This window comes from Simochromis diagramma, unplaced genomic scaffold, assembly GCF_900408965.1.
Source record: "Simochromis diagramma unplaced genomic scaffold, fSimDia1.1 OVJJ01000293.1, whole genome shotgun sequence".
NCBI classification, from domain to species: Eukaryota; Metazoa; Chordata; class Actinopteri; order Cichliformes; family Cichlidae; genus Simochromis; species Simochromis diagramma.
Window position 1 is genome coordinate 18,875,085 of NW_024386801.1, and position 19,925 is coordinate 18,895,009.

Below are 19,925 nucleotides of genomic sequence, written 5' to 3' on the forward strand. Positions count from 1 at the left end.
GTTATACTGCTACTGTTCTATCAAAATTTTAAACGAATATCCTCATATGTGGCTCTGATTTTTCATAAAAACAAAAATAAGGTAAAAAAAAATCTGGTAATTCTTTGTTTTCACATTCATTGGGCCCCAATATGCCCAAATATCAAAGAAAAATTAAAAATGCAGAGTTCGGGTCTTAGGGGGTTAATGCAAATATAATCATTGGTTGGAAAAAATAGTGGTTACTTATGTTAAACTGGAGAATTTTTCTTTGTGTGCTTCTTATGTAACTGGCTGGGCAAGGAGAGGACAGAACCTGCTACAGTGTGCGTGCTTTACCTCTAACGTCAGTGTTATTTACATGTCAGGGTGCACCTTTGCGGTATAACTGGTTTGAGCGAGTTGTCGGAAAACATGAAAATAAGCTTCTTATCTGATGAGCACTTTTGTTTGAATCATTTTTACACATACACTGGAGGGTGAGACTTCAGAGAAGACATTTTTAAATTTTAGTTTTTTATTCCCTTTGCTGTTTTGTTGTTTTTGTTTTTTTTAATCAGGGATCATTTCTTTCCTCTTGTCTTTCTTGTTTTCTCTTTCCCCTCATCCCCCGAAGAATTTGCAGCAGGTGGCCGCCTCTTCCTGATTCTGCTGCTGCTGGAGGTGTCTTCCTGTTAAAAGGCAGTTTTTACTTCCCCACTTTTGCCAAGTGATGGCTCATAAGGGGGCTTGGTTGTTAAGAATTTCTCCAGAATACTGTAGGGTGTACCTTACAGTATAAAGCAACGTGAGGTGATTGTTGTTGCGATTTGGCACTGGCAATGTAAACTAATCTGCATTAAAGTGAATTGAATTGAACTGATCTTTGCAAACCTATGCCAGGTTACCTGTTCTTTTTAGAGAGAAGAGCCTTTAGTGTGGTCAACTTTTCCACGCAAGTCTTGTTCACTCATTGACTTTTTTTTTCCAATTTACTGTCAGGATGCCTGCCAAGGCAAAATTCCTGGTGCAGCTTTGGCATGAGTTTTAAAAAAAATCCTGCCAAAAGCCCACGCTTTAGCTCTGCTTACCTATGCAGACATACCTCTCTATATATATGTAACACAGTGATTGCCCCTTATTAACCTAATAAGTAGCTGTGGCAACTTTGGCAGCTTGAGATAACTTGTACTATTGTACTAGGTACGACTGTGCAATGACAATAAAGAGTTATCTCAAGCTGCCAAAGTTGCCACAGCTACTTATTAGGTTAATAAGGGGCAATCACTTTGTCATATATAGCTAGGTAGGTCTGCATAGGTAGGTAGAGATTTTTCCTTAATAAATAAAATCATTATTTAGAAACTGCATTTTGTATTTACTCAGGTTATATTTGTTTAGAATTAAAATTTGTTTGATGATCTGAAACATGTAACTAAGCTTAATTTCCAACAGAAAAGAAAGAAGAAAATGGGGCGAATACTTTTTAGACAGATCTATAGGCGTGTAAGGACGAAGGACTTGAGGAATATTGCTAAAATTGCTCCTCGGCTCTTTGGACTATGTCTTACAGAAAAGGTGAATTAAGGGAAGGAAGCAGAATAAAAACAAAGAAACAGAAATGACACATCACGACTCTCATTTAACTTCATCCGTGATTAGTTTTATTCGGCGCTTTAGTCTGTTTTTGTCGGTTTGTTCACTTTGTTTTTGTTGAGCTGGGGGGGAAAAAAAACCTGCGAAGAATACCCATGATGCCTCGCGCGACTATAAAAGCGCCGTGTTTCGTTTGCGGGCTGCAGCAGTGTAGTTGTAGCGTCGGGTGGTGGTTTCATCTACAGAAAGTGGAACTACAGACTTAACAAACACCAAGTTTGCTCCGAGTCCCCGAATGGTGAATACATCTGCGGAGTTTTTGTTGAACAGTGATTGCTTCGGTTGTCATAAAAGAAGTAAATATCCGCGTTTCCTCGAAGCCATCATGTTGAACACCGAGGAAAGGTATGAGGATGTTTGTTTTTCTTTATCGACACACTGAAAGCAGATGTTTGCGCTGCTGTCAGCTGCTCATATTAACGCTGTCTCTGTGTTAAAGGCGCTTAGTTTGTAAAAAACAACAACAAAAAAACAACCAACTAGTTAGCACGGAGCTCAGTTAGCAAGGCTGGAAACATCTAGAAATGATTCCCCTGACAGATGTCGAGCCACTGTAAACACACGGAGCTGAAGGTTTTATGTTTATGATATTTACCGAGCAGGTTAATGGCGAATTTTATTACCGTCTTTAAAAAAAATAAGCAGGACAAGTTCACCCAGACGTTTCTAACAGTGTTAAAGCTGCTTTATGCCACATTTACACGGTATTTTTCCCGCTGTATAAAGCAGGTAAGCATCCACTAACTGTGAGCTATACGTGAATTCAATTGTACGCAGTTTTATTGTTGGAGGTGGAGGTCTTTAAGGCCGTGAAAGCTCCCTTACACCTCTTTTTAGCTTTCTTCCGGGAGCAAGCAAGTTGATTCTTGTTATTGAAAATATAGGAACTATAGGCCTGCATCTGCACTTTTTTTTTTTTTTTTAAATTTGTGTTTTGTGCTTAGCGTTTCTTCCTTAGTCGCTAGAAGTTAATGAGCTCCAACTGTGAAATTTTCTTAAAAAACAAACAAACAGCCAGACCCAGACTATTTTAGTTGGTTCACAGATTTCATATAGTTCATATTAATTTTTTAATCCAACTCCTTAAGTGATTACATTTCCGGATGTAATGCACTCCTCACCTTATTTCAGTAGAGAGTTAGTAGCCCTAACAGATTATTGAAGGCATTTTTCCAGCTAATTATTCATTTGGATATTTGCTGTTTCCAATACTGGAATCATTTAGATGACTTACTTTTCCTCCACTTCTAATAATATCACTGTTTTAATTGAATAATAGAAACATCTCGTTTTATAAGCTGATAAGGTCTTTATTGGGGGAACCTCATGACATTTTTCCTAATGGGGAGTTCACCTACTATTAAGTAACTGAGCAGATTTGTAGGAAGCAAGATGCCTTTTAGCTGGAAAATAATCAGTGCTCTCTGGTGGACAAACCATGTATTGGAGATACTACTGGGTTTTTTTTTTTTCTTTTTCTTTTTCTTTCATGAACTCTGATATTTTTTCCTTATCACCCAACACATGCACTGATTTATTTCTGTGTAGACTGCCAGGGTGTCAGCCAAGTCTCACTGAACTGTGGGAAGTCTGGATAGTTATTTTGACTTGATCAAAAATAAAAATAACAATTAGTGGCAGCCTGTGTGGTTTTGTTTGTGCCTGGTTTTCCCCACCTCTGTGTGCATAGTGATATGCAAGCACTAAGAGCATTATATTATCTTCACTTTATCTGGAGTGTGTAGTACAGTGGCTGTTCAGTGAGTGTTTACACTGGTGGTGTTTTGCACCTTATGTTCCTGCTATTGCATCATCATAGTCCTACAGGGATTTGGTGTCTTGTCTTTTGTTATGCAGCACCCACCTGTTTAACCCTTGTTGGGAGTGATTACAATGTTAGACGTTAAATAACTGTTTGACCTTTTGGTTAAATGAGCATTTGCAGCATTTAATTGTAGCCTGTGTGTTTTCTTTGTATGCCTCTGCCCTCAAACAAAAAGAGAGCGAAACAAGGCCTGTTTTTGTCCTGTGTGTTTATCATCTGACACGCAGAGTAGGGAGAAGGCAGAGGTCCATTGATGCTGTGAGCCAGAGCAGTGACTATATTAGCTCTCTGACTGCTATGGCCTTGTCAGCAGAAGGCATGCACTGGCCTACATTAGAGCAGTTGCATAACCCCATTCTCTCCCCTGGTTCACTTCCCAAGAATCAATGGAATCTGCATGTGGAAAGTGTCTAGGAGTGCATTCACTCGGAAACGGCTGGACTTTCTAACCTGTGCTACCTGAGTGCACTAAGTGCCTTTTTAATTCAGTGGTTCTGGGCTCTGCGCTGTTTGCTGGTATATCCTGGATCAGTCATGTTAAATATTCCGTAACAAAGCCAAAACTGTGCCAAGCAGCATCAGCTGACATCTGGCTTTAACAGCCGCCGGTTTTATAGTTGTCCGCAGGGAGTTGGTTACATAAACAGGACCAATTCCTAACTGCCAGCATGAAACAGACATTGATGGTTTTGAAGCAGTTGGAGATGAAATGCTTAATCACATAGGTCATTTAGCAGTAATAAGTAGCAGTTATTATTCTTAATTTGTCACGCAAGCTTTTTATTTTTTTGCTTTGCTTGTGCTCACTTCTCAGATTTAAGCATGGAGTATTTTATCACAGTCACTGTCAGCCTGTTACCCACAGGGTTTGAACTGTTGGCTGGACTAAGCATGAGATTGAAGATGGAGATTGTGATGAGAAAGGTTGCTTAATTTGTTTATTAATTACAGCTTAATTACACCCCCAGCTAATGCGGGGGTGGGCAACTCCAGGCCTCGAGGGCCAGTGTCCTGCAGGTTTTGGATATTACCCTGGGTCAACACACCTGAATCACATGATTAGTTTGTTACCAAGCATCTGGAGAACTTCAGGACATGTTGAGGAGGTAGTTTAGCCATTTGAATCAGCTGTGTTGGATCACACATCTAAAACCATCTAAAACCTGCAGGACACCGGCCCTCGAGGCCTGGAGTTGCCCACCCCTGTGCTAATGTCATTTTTGGGGGGGTCACACTGATTTAAAAAAAAAAAAAAAAAAAAAAAAAAAAAAAGCTGATTCATTAAATTTTGGGCATTTTAAATGTCAGAAAGTTGGATTATCCACAATATGCTCATTGGCTAGTGGCAGTCAGTTGTTAGCTATTGCATTTTCTTGATTTATGGTGTCACTGGATATTATGCTCTTGCAGCTGCGGACACCTTTTTTCGTTAGATTCACATTTCAAATATGCAAGTATGTCAGTGAGAGTGGCTCATTGGAAAATGCTCTGCCTTTACCTACACTAATAAATATATTATTATTGCAAGTGTCAATAAAATTATGTGTATGTAGTATTTATTTTTCTGTGTTCTCAGCCCCACCCCGAAGATCCACCCATGTCTCATCAGATATGATGGTGACGGGGGAAAAAACTGTTATTTTGAGGCTTCATATTAGGACCAATGGTTTGTTACCAGCCCCACTTGCATGGCTGGTATTGATTTCACCTTGTGCGGCTGTATATCGTTGAGAGAACTTGTGGTCCTGTAGATGCCTTTGACTGCTGGCACAATCTCAAATACTTTGGTGGATGTTTGTGTTGGTCTGTTGATTTGTAGGTCAACTGATTTTTGTGACTGTGACTGTATCATAAAACTTTACAGGTCTGTAGTTGAAATCAAAAGTAAAAGGTCTGATTATAGATATGGTTTGATAAAATGGCTGCTGGTGTTTTCCGTCATGAAAGGGGTCTCAAAGTCCCTCTGATTCAGCTGCAGTCTGTGCGCTCTCTGTCAGCCACAGAAATACTGTAGTAGCAGAAAGGCAGACACTTAATGAGATACCCATCCAATACACAAATGCCCTCACAAGTCTTTTGAAGCAGACACACCCTTTTTGCTGTTGGATAATTGAGTTGATGTTTTATGTCAAACTGCTTGCACAACAGGCATGAGCATGCATACTTTTCCCTTTAGTCATGGTTCAGTTTTGTATGTCATTCTGAACATTTAAGACCATTTGTCATGGATAAAGACAACACTACAAGTATGATAAATCAAGATAGAATTTAATAATGATTTGTATAAAACATAAATGGGCCCACTGTCATTTTTCTGGTTAAAATAGCTCAGTTGCTTAAGGATTGAAGGTCGAGGAGCCAGGACATCTTGTTTCACACTGAACTGTAGAGCTGCTCCAAGGCCCGGTGTGAGATAAATAAGAATTATTTAAACTGTGAATCATCCAAAGGTACTCTAATCCAACAATAAAAAATGTGGAGCAGAAAATTAGCATAATGGGTCATCTTTAAGCAACTGCAATGCTTGAATTCAGTGTTGCAGAGCTGCTAGTGCAGATACAGGCTTTTACACTTGTATCTGAATGCATATCTCATCTCAAATGCACATCCTGTCATTATCATCAGCAGATACATTCATTAATATATCTGTTATCTTGTTAATATAACAAGCTAAAATCTTCTGATTGTTCGGATTGTGTCCTTCAGCTCTGTTTTGAACTGTGGTTAAATATTGACCTTATGTGTCGTGTTCCTGAGTAACAAAAACGTTACATTTATGTCTCCACTGTACTTCACTGTTTGTCTGATGATTTTACTATGAAACATGTTCAACATACCCAGGATTTAGTCACTTTTCTGGCTTTCCCACCCTAAAATCAGAACTGAAGGCAGCAGTCAGACAAAGGTGATCGATAAATGAACCCATGATTTCCCAGTGTAGTTTCTATAAGAGGAGGTGGGACAGCATATGACCAGTCAGAAACACAGAAGGGGCTGCTGCTAGCAGAGCAGCTAATTTTTAATTTTTTAATTATTTTTTTTATTTTTTATTTTTTACATAACTGTAATGCACAAAGTGCTGTATGATATTCTGAGCTTCAAGCACTTTAGACAGTGAGATGGGAAAAGAGATAGTATACCCGTAACTCCAGCATATCTGAAACCAGGAAGGAAATCTGGTAAAAATACTGTGCAAGATAAGACTTGTGAGTATCATAGCTCTACCTTTAAGACACGGGACAATCTGATAGATTACAGTAAATGACTGTTTAGATGTTCAGCCCAGATTGCTTTTAACAGTCTGAGAGCCAAAACAAATCAAGGTTCATTTTGTATTCAGTAGTAACTTCAACAACAATTTGATGACTGCTAAGTTGCGCACGTAGGGAAGTAACATGTGAAACAAACAGAACTTAAGAACGCATTCTCAGAAAATCATCACAATTCAGGTTTGTTTTTCATGATGTTTGCAGAAAAGGTTATTGAGATTGGTCCAACTGTTACGGAGAAATGGGGTACAGACATCTATATAGATAATACACCATTTAAAATGAATCTTGGGTTAAATCTGAAGTTTCTAGCACCGCTTCAGCACATACAGTTTAGGTGCAGGGGTCAGTTCTATGTTTTGGCAGAGACGCCTCCTTTTACGCTGACGTTTCAGAGCACGTGTGCCTTTCCTGTTTCTCGATATTTCTCCGACATGTTGCTCTGACAGACTTACTGGGGTCTGCAAAAATCTAAGGACTGTCCTTATTTTCCTACAGTAAATAGTTGTCCATGTGTAAGACCTAAAGCCCTTTCCCAAAGCTTTTCTGGAGCCAGGAAGCTTGTTTATGTTCAGTGTGGATTTGAGTAGAGTCGTTTTCCATGACTAATCTTGTAATTACAGCGTTAAAAGTTGGTTTGGTGCGTCTTGGGCTTCTTGGAGGACCTGCCAGAAAGCTTCCTGTTTTGGTTGAGTTGTGTGTTTTTTGGCTTTTGGCCAAACTCTGGATCAACTGCCTGTCCAACCTGAGGTATTCATCCCCGTGAAACAATTCACCTGAATCAGTTCTCATAACAACTTGCACCTCAGGAAGCGCAAACTGGCAGTGCAAGCGTTCATCCACTTTAAAAATAAAATAATAAATTCTCTTGAATACAAACATACTCTCACCAGTCCTGCCAAAATGATGATGACGCATCTCTCTGCAATACACAGATGATCCTCACTAGCAACTTAATGCAGCACAGGCTTGTGAACGTGCTCAGTCTTCACATTAATGGTCTACAGAGCATAAAGTCAACCTTCTGGAAAAATGTAAACTAAATGGTGTTTTTGTCACTTGTGATTTGTTGGGAGACGACTAAAGGCCACAGCCCTTCAACTTGAGTGGCATATTGGGATAGGAGGGTGTAGAGGAGGGTGTTTAGAGTGTGGCTGAAATGTCAGAGGACAAGAGCGTTGGCTTTCAAAACAAGCTGGCATTTCCATCAAGGGCAGACTGTCTGAAAGGGAAGATGGAAAAAGAAGCCTGCCTTGGCATCTTGCTCTCTCTCCCTCCATCTGTGTCCTACCTGTTGACCCAAATACAGTCGGTATCAGTTTTGTTTCTGTGGAATCGACATGCTCTGTTGATGAAGAGTCTATGACCAATTTTTATAGATTACTTAAAGATTATTTAAAGAAACTGAGTAACCGCCAGTTAGAGGGTCCTAAAATCTTACCCACTATAATGCAGTGGCACATTTCCTGTGCACAGCTAAGCACAAATAATGAGACGAGCAAACAGAGGGTGTGTGCAGCAGACATGAACAGGCATAATAAGCTTTGTTTTCCATTGCTCTGTAGCTCTGTACATCAGGTCGTGGGGGTAACCTGTTTGGTCTGCAGGGAAACTGTGGCACCTCCCTCTCATGAAAGGCACATGCTTGTTTGATACATGTGACTGTTCTGTTGCACATGACTTGGATATGTGTGTATACTTGCAAACAGGTCAGTCCATCTGATGCATGTTTAAGAGAGAACGTGTCAGGTTTCACTGGCAATCGGGGACAGAATTGAGTCAGGCGCTGTTGCATAGCTGTCTACCTAAAGTTTGACGCCATGAGGACCGGGAGCCCTCCCCGTGTCCCAGCCCGACTCTGGCAGCGCCGGCCGTCTGCCAACGTCTGGTGTGAGATGCACGACTGTAACTCGAAACGCAGACCATGCTTGTTCCCGAAAGCCATGAAGGCTATTTGCAGAGGTGTTTACAGATCATGCGCTTGTTTATGATACATTCCCTCCACTGCATGTGGTGGCTCTTTGAAGCTGTAATAAATCATCGGCTTTAATTCTGTCAGTGACAGGCTCGCTGTAAACAAACAGCCCGTGGAGGAGAGTCCATGAACTGGAGCTCAATACGAGCAATTTAAGAGTTTATAGCTGGTTTGCATCACATGATTGATATTCAGACATTTGTGATTTTAATTTACTTTGAATTAGGGCTGGGCTATATCATACGGTTCACGGTAATACCGGTATAATGTTGGGCAATAATAAGAAAATGAAATATCGCGATTAAAATATGGGTAAAACGCGCATGCGCAGTGCCTTTGTTTACATACGCACATGGCGGCGACGCGGAATGAGAAGAGCGTTGAATGAAACGGATGAACCAGAACTGGTTTGTAAAAATGCTGCAACTTCAGTGGTGTGGAACTGGTTTAGCTTTCATCCATCAGATACACAACAAAGCACTATTTTTGGTAGCGCATGCTAGCGGGCCGTTGTTATTACCGTATTTTTTGGAAAATACGGCACACTTAAAATCAATCCTTTGATTTTTCTGAAAATTGACAGTCCCCCTTATAATCCCGTGTGCCTTATGTATGAATTCTGGTTGTGTTTACTGACCTCGAAACGATTTTATGTCGTACACGGCGCTCGAAAATCTGTCAAATGTTTCAGTATGACTTTGCTAAGCTACGAAGCCGCACCGCTTGATGGATTGTTGCAGCATTACGGCTATCGTAGGCAGGAGCCTCGCGGAGTGATACGTACTGTGCTTCAACATAATATTACCGTATTGTGTGTGTATAACCTCTTTTTAAGTTTTGTGGATATTATACATGGTTATGCTGAGGATATGTCTGCCAGTTTCCACTGGAAATGCCTTTTGGTTAAACTGTCAGCAAAGAATTTGCATTTGCACTGCAAATTTTTTATATAACTTTAATGCACTTAAAAAAAGCTGCTTGTGTAAGTGAAAATACATTCATGGGTTTTGTTTTGTTTTTTTGCACTAATAAAGTTGTGGAGTTGTAAAGTATTTTGTCTAGTGTCAGTTATATCGTTATCACAAATTTTCAAATGTATATCGTGATAAATATTTTTGGTCATATCGCCCTGCTCTACTTTGAATTGTGGTAACAGGTTTGAAGCAGTGAAGAACTTTCTATATATAACCATGCAGACCACTGAGTCTCAGGTTAAAGGCCACAGTGTTGCAGTCAGGCTGTTTCTGCTTCTGAGTTTGATGCAAATATACAAAGACGACTGTAGGAGTTTCTCTTAAGCTATGTTTAATTATGTAATTTAAGTTTCTCTTTTTTCCAAACCTCAAAGAAATGTTAAAACTTACTTTATTTGGCCACATGCATGAGAACCTATATGGGGAAAACGGTATAAAGACAAATTTCAGTTCTGGGTTTCTGGCGAAGCACCATCTTTACAACCAGTTGCACCCAGAAACTGCTAGCAACCTCCAGTAATCACCTGTCAGAATTCATTCTTCCATAGCAACCACTGGTTGCCAGGGTGCTGCAGACCAGACTCTATGCCTGTGTGACTGAGGCCTTACTGAATGAAGAGAAACTAGCACAGCAAATATCAGATGACCTTGAAGTAGCTCAGTATAAGAGCGTGAAGTACAGTAGAAGGACACTGGTGACACTTGTTAGGAAATGCTTGTTGTGCTTGCAGTAACATGACCTGTCACAAGCTGATTTCATTTATACCGACTGTGTGAGGAGCCTCAGGAAAAGACAAAAGCGTTGCTAATATTTGGTTGCTGTAAGTGAGACAAATGCAAAAATTTTACCACATTTATATCAGGCCTGTTCAACTCATTATTCTGCTATATTTTATTATTTCTTTAGCTTTTAATTTGAAAAGTTAGTAAAGCAATGTTTATAGCAGCATCGGGCATAATTCTTCACAGTGAAGATTATAGCTGATGGATTTTTACACTGATATCTGATCAGAAGTTGGAATGAAGCGTCCTCATTTTTAATGAGCCTAACATCTCTGAGGTAGAATACGTTTTTAAAAAAATTAATAAATGTCAGCAGTTTCAGGTTTTCCACATTCCAGTGTGTCTACTAAGCATGTTGAGTAATTAAATGCTGAATCACACTTCACAAGGCTTTCCAGTAACAACTTCTCGCCCCTGGGCAGCAGGTTTGACATCCCTGGCTTTAAATGGATCCAACAAACGAGCAGGCGGTATCGTGTTAAATCTCGTTCTGCGAGCTTGTTGCTACAGGTGCTTCATAGTTGCTAGTTATATGAACATGCTTAATGAAGTTAAAATAAGGTGTGTGTGAAGTAACAAGCTAAGAGGTTTACATCAGCAGTGGATCATTAGCCATTAGTCATGAGTGCCCAAGTTTCACTTCTGTCTGTCTGAGTTAGAGATGCCCTGCAGTGTTGTAAGTGCGTGAAAGCATTCCCATAAAACTTCATTTATCTAGCTGTGGTCTTGGTGATTAGTCACTCTGCAGATTTTAATAATGCACTCTGGTTTCTCCTCATTCGCTGATGGTTTCTGTTTTGCTCTGTCAGGTATAAGGGTAGATCGAAGAGCGCCAATCGTTTCCATCCAGTTTAGTTTGGCAGGTTTGCAGCTCTTCATTTAAGTTTCTGTGAAGTACAGTCACAGTAAACAAGAACTTTAAGGCAGGAAACGTATGTCTCGAAAACATTTCCATCTCACTATTTTGTGGCAGTTGTATAAATTTATACAAAATTGTTTTGTTTTTGTTTTTTTGTTGTTTTTTTTTTAATTTACACGAGTATTGAAAAATGTTTCTCCATGCTTCTCTCTGCAGTTCCTGGTTAGGGGGGTCTCTGATGCCATGCTCCATCCCTCAGGCTCCGGGGCCTCTGTGGTGCTCCTGATGCCCCTCACCCACAGCTGAAGATCCCGGGTGGGCGAGGGACGGTCAGGGATCACTCTCTCGGCGTGCTACTGCACAAGGTGAAGGTCCTCAATATTTCACACAGAGCTATAGTCCAATTTTGTAAATCATCTTCTCCACGTGTGGCCACTCTAATCAACACACATGCAAAGTGGTGCCATAATGCAGCGGTCCCCAACCCCCGGGCCTCGGACCGGTACCGGTCTGTGAGTCGTTTGGTGCCGGGCCGCGAGAGTTGAAGCTCGGGTGTGAAATGTGTGGTTTTCAGGGTTTTTATCGGTTTTCAGCGTTATTTTGTTATCGTTTTTATCGTTAACTCTGTTTTCCTGGGTCTTTTCACGTGTGTTATGAATAAATCTTCTTTTTTTCAGTACCGGTACTAGTTTTATTTTGTTGTATTTTTCCGCGACACCTTAAAAGCCGGTCCGTGAAAATATTGTCGGGCATAAACCGGTACGTGGCGCAAAAAAGGTTGGGGACCGCTGCCATAATGCATGCAAATATCAGCCTCTTAATGCTGCTGTGGTGAGAGTCCTACATTAGTCATCAGGGTCTTTATTTCAGATTAAATAGGGTTTAATAAAACTGGGGTTTAGGGGGTAAACACTGGGGGAAAGGGTTGGCACGTGTTGCTGTAATTCACTATAAGCTTTTCTGTCATAACTGTTAAGTGCTTCACCGCTCAAGGTCATTTCTGACTCACTGAGCCAAACACAGGAGCGCCCGACTAACGAGTTATACCCTCATTTCCCAAAGTTGTTTTATTTAAAGCTAAAAAAAATCCTTTAATCTGCTCGTCTGCACCTGCAGTGGATTTAACAAAATTATTGTAGTCCTCTCTCCCCCGGACATGCTCAAATGGTATGTTTGCCATGCAGAACACAAAAAAGCACCCAAGTGAAAATGTATACTTTTATAGCTGTCTCATATTTGTGAACTTCTTGGGTGGGGTTGCACACAAACTCACAAACAATAGAGAGGAAACAACAGTGTTTGTGTGTATGTCAGGTTGCTCCCCAGACATGTGACTGACTCTCTCAGGAGGATTAGAGCTTTAGGATCAGGCAGATCAGTCACAAACTATCATTAACATCTTCATCTGTGCAGAGTGTGCAGCCCTTTCTAATATTACTGCTTCAGCAACAGCACAGAATGCTGAACGCTTTCACACTTTCACTTCTATTTCGGCACACGAGAGTCATGCATGACTATTTAGAGTGACGCTGCTGATCAAAGGTCCTGAAATGGACAGCATCCTGTGAAGGGCAGCTATTAAAAAAACGAACCAAGACTTTACCTTTGCTGTTTGCCATGCTTTGGTTTAGTTTCAGTTTCATGAAACAAAGAGCTGTGCGCCACTAACTTGTTAGTAAAGACAAATGGTTTGCTAGTTCACAGAAGATCACACTTGTCTGCTGCTTCTTTAACCACTTCCTCTTTAACTGGTTTCATTTCAGCACAGTTCTCAGACAGAGAGAAGTCTTCTTCAGACTTTTGCCAAGCTTTCAGCCTCCTGCCATGTTTACACTTGCTGCTTCACCCTCGCACCAAAAGTGACACCACAGCTGGAGGCGTGTGCTGCAGTTTGATGTTTCAGCTTTCGTTCACCCCTCAAACTTTCAAAACGTTGGCATGCACAGCCAGGATAAAGATGTGTACGCGTGGATGTGATATTCCTGCTAGAACTCAGATTCCCAAAAAAACAGAGTAGGAGCTTGAAAATATGCCCCTTTATGGAGGAACCGGGTGGGGGTGGTGTTTGTGTTTATTGTCCTTAGAAAGTGTATCATATAGCATCTCACTCTGGTTTCACAAAGCTGGATTAGGATCTATTCTAAATCTGTTCTTCCTCCCTGTGCCTCCAGGATGAAAAGTTAACTGTGACTCAGGCCTCTTCAGTGAGTGGGAGCTCTACTCTGCTCCGCTTCCACTACCAGCTGAGCGAGCGCCGCTCAGCCTCCTGGGATACAGCTCTATCAGGAGACAGCCTCTTTCTGGAGATTCCTGCTGGGCCGTTGGTGGAGGGCAGCAAGGAGGGGTAAGTTCAAGAGGGATATTGTTAGAAAAGCACAAAATGCCAGACCTGACCAACACTGTTCTTTGACAATAAAAATGTGACTTTAATAAAGGAGAACAGAGTTTATAAGACGATCTTTTAAGTTCCAACTTTCCTCATTTTATTGTGGTTTACTAAGAAGCCGCCCTGCTTTTTATTTGCTGTTGTTAAAACTCTAAACTGTCTCATCAGGAAGAAATTTCTGAGTGCTTTTCAGCTTTGTCTCAGATGTGTAGAAGCATTTTAAGCATAATGCAAAACATTGTTTTTGCCTCTTCCTATTTCACTTTTAGTTTCAATGGAAGTTCAGGTTTAAGTTTGGAGGCTGAAGAGAGGAGAGTTTGGGTCCCTCACAGGACACATTTTTCTACATTTGTGATATTTGAACTGTTAATTATTGTTAGAAACTACAAGATTAGGTTCATTAACCTGTCATTGTTTGTGTTAGAGTACATTTTCTGGCATTTTCGAAACAATTTTTCTTGCTTACTGAATACAAAGTCGTGACATGAAAAAACTGGACACTGTTAAGTAGGGGTGGGGGAAAAAATCAATACTGTGTAGTATCGTGATATTTTGTTTGCTAATAATGTATCGATACAGGGACAGCAGAAATCGATATTTTGTTACAAAAAAAGTTTTTGTGGACTGGAACTCTGACTTCAGAGCATGTCGATCCTTTTTCTGAGCAAGAACCCTGACATTCCTTCACTGTCCAAATGTGTTTAACTGTTTTTTGGCAGCAATAAACATGACAGTTTACTTATTTTAATTTAAGACATGTTTTATTTTAATTAAGTTTAAAACTTTTTTATTTAACGTAAAATTATATTTTGTTTTAATTTACTTTCAAATTCTTCAGTTGCTGAATGGGCTGCATAGTTTTCATAAATTGCATAGTTCAGAATAGCTATAATTGTACCAGATGGTTGCATTCAGTTAAGTTGGACTAGACTGTAATACAAACCGTTCAGTTTGTCAACAATAAAACTGAAATGAGAGAAAGACTGAGTGCAGACTTTGATATTAGATAAAATGAATACTGATAAAGTTTACCTTTATGTACAGAATCTGAATATCGCAAAATATTTTTAAAAAATTGCAATAATATCGTATCGTGCATTAAGTATTGTGATAATATCGTATCGTGAGATGTATGGTGATTCCCACCTCTACTGTTAAGACAGAAATGGCTTTTGTGAATCTTTCATATTTTACTGAGTCCAGCAGAAAAACGAGCAAAACACAAGCTCTTCTTCTTCTGGAGTTCTGGGTCATAAAGCTGCTTAAAGGGGACATTTCTTATGTTGGTCTAGTTTTAGAAATGTTGACATACTGTCCCAGTGTTCTCCACCAGAGCAGGTTTTATGCCAGGATGTAAGTTGTTTATGAGAAGCTATTTATCATGGTGCTTCAAATCTACTGTAAATTAAAAGGCTGTGCTAATAAGTTTCTGCTTTTAGAGCCTGGCTTTGTGTTTGTCTGTAATCAATGCTGGGACAGAGTAACCTTGCCTGGTGCAGGCACCCTGCCAGTCCTAAAAACAGCCAGCTTTGCAGCTGCCACTGCATTATTATGTAAAGTTGCAGTGCTTATATAAAAGAGGGGGGGGGAAAATACTCTGTGTGTCATCCCCGCTCGTCTCTTCCCTCGCTTAGCGGCTGACTCTGTATCTCTGTGTTCATGTCATCCACAGGCTCACCGTGCTGCTCGAGTTTGCAGAAGAGAAGCTCAAAGTTAACTACGTCTTCCTGTGGTTCCATAAAAACAGAGAGGATCGATGTAAGAGCTCCTGTTATTTTAAAATGCACTTCCCTTGTTCTTTCTGAAGCACGATTTGCCTTTGCCAACCACTGTATACTGATGCAGAGACCTTATCCAGGTGTACAGCCAATAGTAAGAGTGTATAAATACAGTGCTAGTATTCATACGCTAGCAGTGCTACTAGTTTTTTGTGTATTCTTAACAGTTACGCGTTTGGACAAAGATAACAAGAGTAAATACAACATTTTTAAATGGTTTCATTTGTTAAGGGGGAAAAAAAGCCCCCTATGCTTTGGTATGATCTTAAACAGGCCACTCAGTGTGGCGGATCTGAAACAATTCTGCAAACATCAGTGGGCCAAAATTCCTCCACAGCGCCATAAAAGACTCATTGCCAGTTATCACAAACACTTGATTACAGTTTTTGTTGCCAAGGGCGGCACAGCCGGTTATTAGGTTTAGGGGACAATTACTTTTTCACACTGGGCCAGGTGAGTCTGGATGACTTTTTGTCCTAAATAAATGAAATCATCATTTACTGAGAGGTGCTTATGCACAAAGACTGGACCACTTAGAGTCAAGATTAACACTCCAACTCAGATCATTTAATATTCCTACAAAAAGGAGCAGAGTTTGCAGTTCCATTATATTTTCCTATATTAGAAAAGTATTAAAGAAGGAATCGAAGCTAGAATATGAGGCTGGTATGAGTCTCAGTGTAAATAAAAAAGGAGACCTTATCATATGTTGGTTTGAGCAGTATATCCCAGCTCCTTAAAAGATACAAAAACTACTTTTTTGAGGTTTTCTCCAGTGAATTATCAGAAAAATGGATAGAATATCCAGTGTTTAGCTTCACATTCTGAGACGTGGAGTTGGCACAAAATTGATTTGGTTGTAGTTTTTAGGGCTTAAATGTTACCTCAACAAATACACTGAGCGTTCTCCCTCATTTCCTCTCCAGTGTCCATCATCAAGACGTTCCACTACATGGGCTTCGAGATGGTGAAGCCGGGTAACCCCATGGTACCTGCCCGGCCTGATTTGGCCTTCATGGTTTACTCTCTGGAGAACAGCAGCAGCTCTGACGAGGAGTGACTGTCACATTATCCCTGACGCCTCCCTTTCCCACCCTCACCCCCCTCTCCCCTCCTTTCCACCGTTTTTATTTCCTCTTCAAACAATCGAACCTGCCTCAACTTTCCCTCTGACACACCTCTCCTCCCCCTCCTCTACGAGGTGTCACTTTTTTTTTTTTCTTCGTTCTTTTCTTCTTAGACTTATTTTAAGGAGGTGTTCAGGAGCGGCAGCGTGTCTGTGCGAGAGAGCACAGACACTGCTGCTTCACCCTCCTATCTCCCCTTCTCTGAAGATAACCGTATTGTGAAGAAGCAGCATAGCTTGAACTAAGTTGTCACATGCAACGTGGGGTTTTTTTCTTTCTTTTTTTTTTTTCTTTCCTGCTTCCTCTCTCGGCCACATTGTTTATGCTGCGGTTGACAGGACAACCAACTGCTGGACATCCAGGAGGATGTTAAAATTCAACATATCTCTCCTGACAGCTTGTAACGTTGCAGAAAGGAGACTTTGTGTTTTTGTGTGCTGTTTATCTTAAAGCTGTGTTGATGGGGGAAGCCTGGGGTGTGGTATGGTTTTACTTTATAATATAGACGATGATCTGTTACATTTAGCATTAAACACATGTAAACGTTTCTTTAATCTTCCTCAAATGTGTCGAGGCATCATTCCAGCACGTCACTCACACTTCTTTTTTTCTTTTTCCTGCTCTAAACGATTTAGCTACAAATGTGGAAACTCTCTGTTAGTGTTTGCAGTAAGAAGCAGCGAGCCTGTTCAATGCCATCGCCTTCACCTCTCCCCCGCCCACTAATTATGTCAGTGAGTTGCTAAGAAGCTGGAGAAAGAGACTGCTTCACTTCACAGAAGCAGATCCTCACAATTTGCGATGACATTTAAGTCTGAGCGTCCTGGTTTTCATAGAACGTGACGAGCAGCCATAATTTGTGCGTTTATTTAAGACGTAATTGTCAAACAAGCTGAGCAGACTCGTGTCAGGCATTTCTGATCTGGAGATGTCACATTTTGAGAACAGAACAATCGGCTTTGTGACTCAAATATGATAAAGGTGCAATGAGAGGCAGGAAATGACGCTCGTTCAGTCCCGCAGATTCTTCAGCGCCGCCTAAAGTGTTGATCGAAACTGGGTTTTCAGTGCCTCAAGAGGAGAGTGCGAATGCTTCTTACACTCAAGTCTTATTGAAGGAATGTGTCCATTTTTCACCCCAGTTTCAGACGCATGTTGTGTGAGAGGAACGTTAGCTCGCCACCGGGGTACAAGCAGGGACTCTTCAGGTGCTTATCCTATATGCAAGAACGGTTAAAACGCAGGCGCTTTTTGTTTTTATTTCTTTTTTCCATTTCAGACTTTGGTTTTATGGTTTTAAGTACTCTGAATAAAACGCCAAAGAATTCAGTTTGTCTGCAGTCAGTTCAAATCCAGCTAATCTGAACCTAGCTTGTGTTTATGTAAAGCAATATTAACCTACATTCCCCACGTCAGCCATACTTCCTGTAACATGACCGTCTGTCCAGTGTCTGGGTGAGATGGGGCAGGGCCTTGTTTTTGTTTTGTTTTTTTCTTCTGTGTTCACATCATACCAGTCTTTATTGCTACTGATTGAGCCCTGACTATAAGCTGTTAGGAAATGTCTATATGAAGTTTTCAGAGGTATATTTTTATGTATATTTCTCTATGGTGATAGTTTTAGGGTTTTACTTTTTGTTCTAACTAGTTGGCAACCATCCAATGACAATCCGCACTTGTATTTCACGCAGGGGGAATCAATAAAGGTTGTTAACTGAAACATGCTTCCTGTTTTCTTTCCTTCAAAGAAACACACATTTTGCTTGCAGAGCTGTTAAATTAGGCCATACAAAACATGGATGTTTACTGAAGATATGATAGAAAAATCAATGGGGAAAAACACCAGTCACTAGTTTTAAAGTTATAGTGCGTAAAACCTGAATTTGACTCGATACATTTAGCTCATTGTTGGTATGAGAAAGGTGGATTTTATCTTGAGGCAATTGTTGTTGTGATTTGGTGCTATATAAATAAAACTGGTTTGAATCTTTTGCACATCTTAGTTGTAACAAGTGGTTATTTGACTTACTGACGCCTTTCTGTCGTCTAGAAGCAGCCACTCAAAGAACAGCCGCTCACTGGATGTTTCTGTGTAAAAACCAGAGATGATTGTGCTGGAAAGTCCCAGCAGAGATCAGCAGTTTCTGAAATATTTAGACCAGAGCCACAGTCAGTCACTTAAATTGCCTTTCTTCCTCATTCTGATGCTGTTTGACCCTCAGAAGGTTCCCTTGACTGTGTCCACATGCCTAAATGCACTGACTTGCTGTAATAGTATAAGCAAAGAAACGCTGCAGAGAGAACAGACAGGAGGCAAGAAGAGCTTTTTAATGTGTGAAACCTTAGTGAACACCGAGACAGTGCAGTGATGAGGCTGATCTGACCAAGTGAAAGTTTGTTTTTGTTTGTGTTTTTTAATCAGCTGTCAGTAGTTTCAGACAGTGCCACTGTCACATACACTTATATCCTACAGATCACTGTTGACTCCTCACCAAAAATCGCTACCAGCTCTCAGGTCAATTGATCAAGAGGACTATTTTCAGCTGCGGTGTGCCTGAGCTGCAAAATACAAAACACTTCCTAAAGCAGAAAACCCAACATTCTGATCTTCACTTTCTTTTCTGTGATATTTTTTCACCATAAGCACAGTAATCTCTGTGAGCTGAACGCAGGCTGTTTCATACATCCAGTTTCAGTTATGTTTCTCACTTCTGTATCTGTATGATGTCAAAAACAGGAGATATCCCTAGCACAGATCTCAGCCACACGTCTTTGGGGGAAGAGCAGCCCATCACACCCGCCATCCCCACCTTCTGTTTGTGTTGGGCAGCCAATCGAGGGAAGCAAAAGGGCTCAAACGGAGGATGAGCTGATATTATACCCTATAACCAGCTGTAAGACATGTTTAGCTGCTGCTTGAGGCACCATTTAAGTGCTCGTGCTCTTCCATGGCCGACAGCAGCTCGCATGTTAAAATAAAGCTGTGTCACTAATCCCCTGCACTAAAAGTCAAGAGGCAGGCTGTCCCCTCCTGGCCTTAATCTTATGTTGACTTTACGTAAAGTCACCTCAGATGGAGGCAAGTAAGTGGTTACAGCATCAGCTGCACTCACAGCACGGCACTTCTCAGAAGCTGCCCATGTAGGCTGCGTCCTCCCATCTCGGTTTCCAGCACTGGGTAGCGAATTAAAGTCAGACAGTGGACAGCTAATCCCTTCAGAAGGCATTTAAACTGATGCAGATCGGATGTTCTAATGAAATCTACTTTTCTGTGCTTCTCTACTCTCACCACTGCAGACAAAAAATACACTGTTTATCAGCTGTTCTGGCCCTTT

The 19,925-nt window shown here is 40.7% G+C and overlaps 1 protein-coding gene across 1 annotated transcript; it reads left to right on the plus strand.

Annotated features, from left to right (window-relative positions):
* Window positions 1-1,763: 1,763 nt before the first annotated feature.
* Window positions 1,764-18,310, plus strand: oaz2a (ornithine decarboxylase antizyme 2a). Its single transcript, XM_040026338.1, is given in 6 exon segments — window positions 1,764-1,959; window positions 11,516-11,582; window positions 11,584-11,664; window positions 13,471-13,643; window positions 15,358-15,443; window positions 16,390-18,310. Coding segments are annotated over 6 exon segments (651 nt in total). The 5' UTR covers window positions 1,764-1,849; the 3' UTR covers window positions 16,524-18,310.
* The last annotated feature ends 1,615 nt before the right edge of the window (window positions 18,311-19,925 follow it).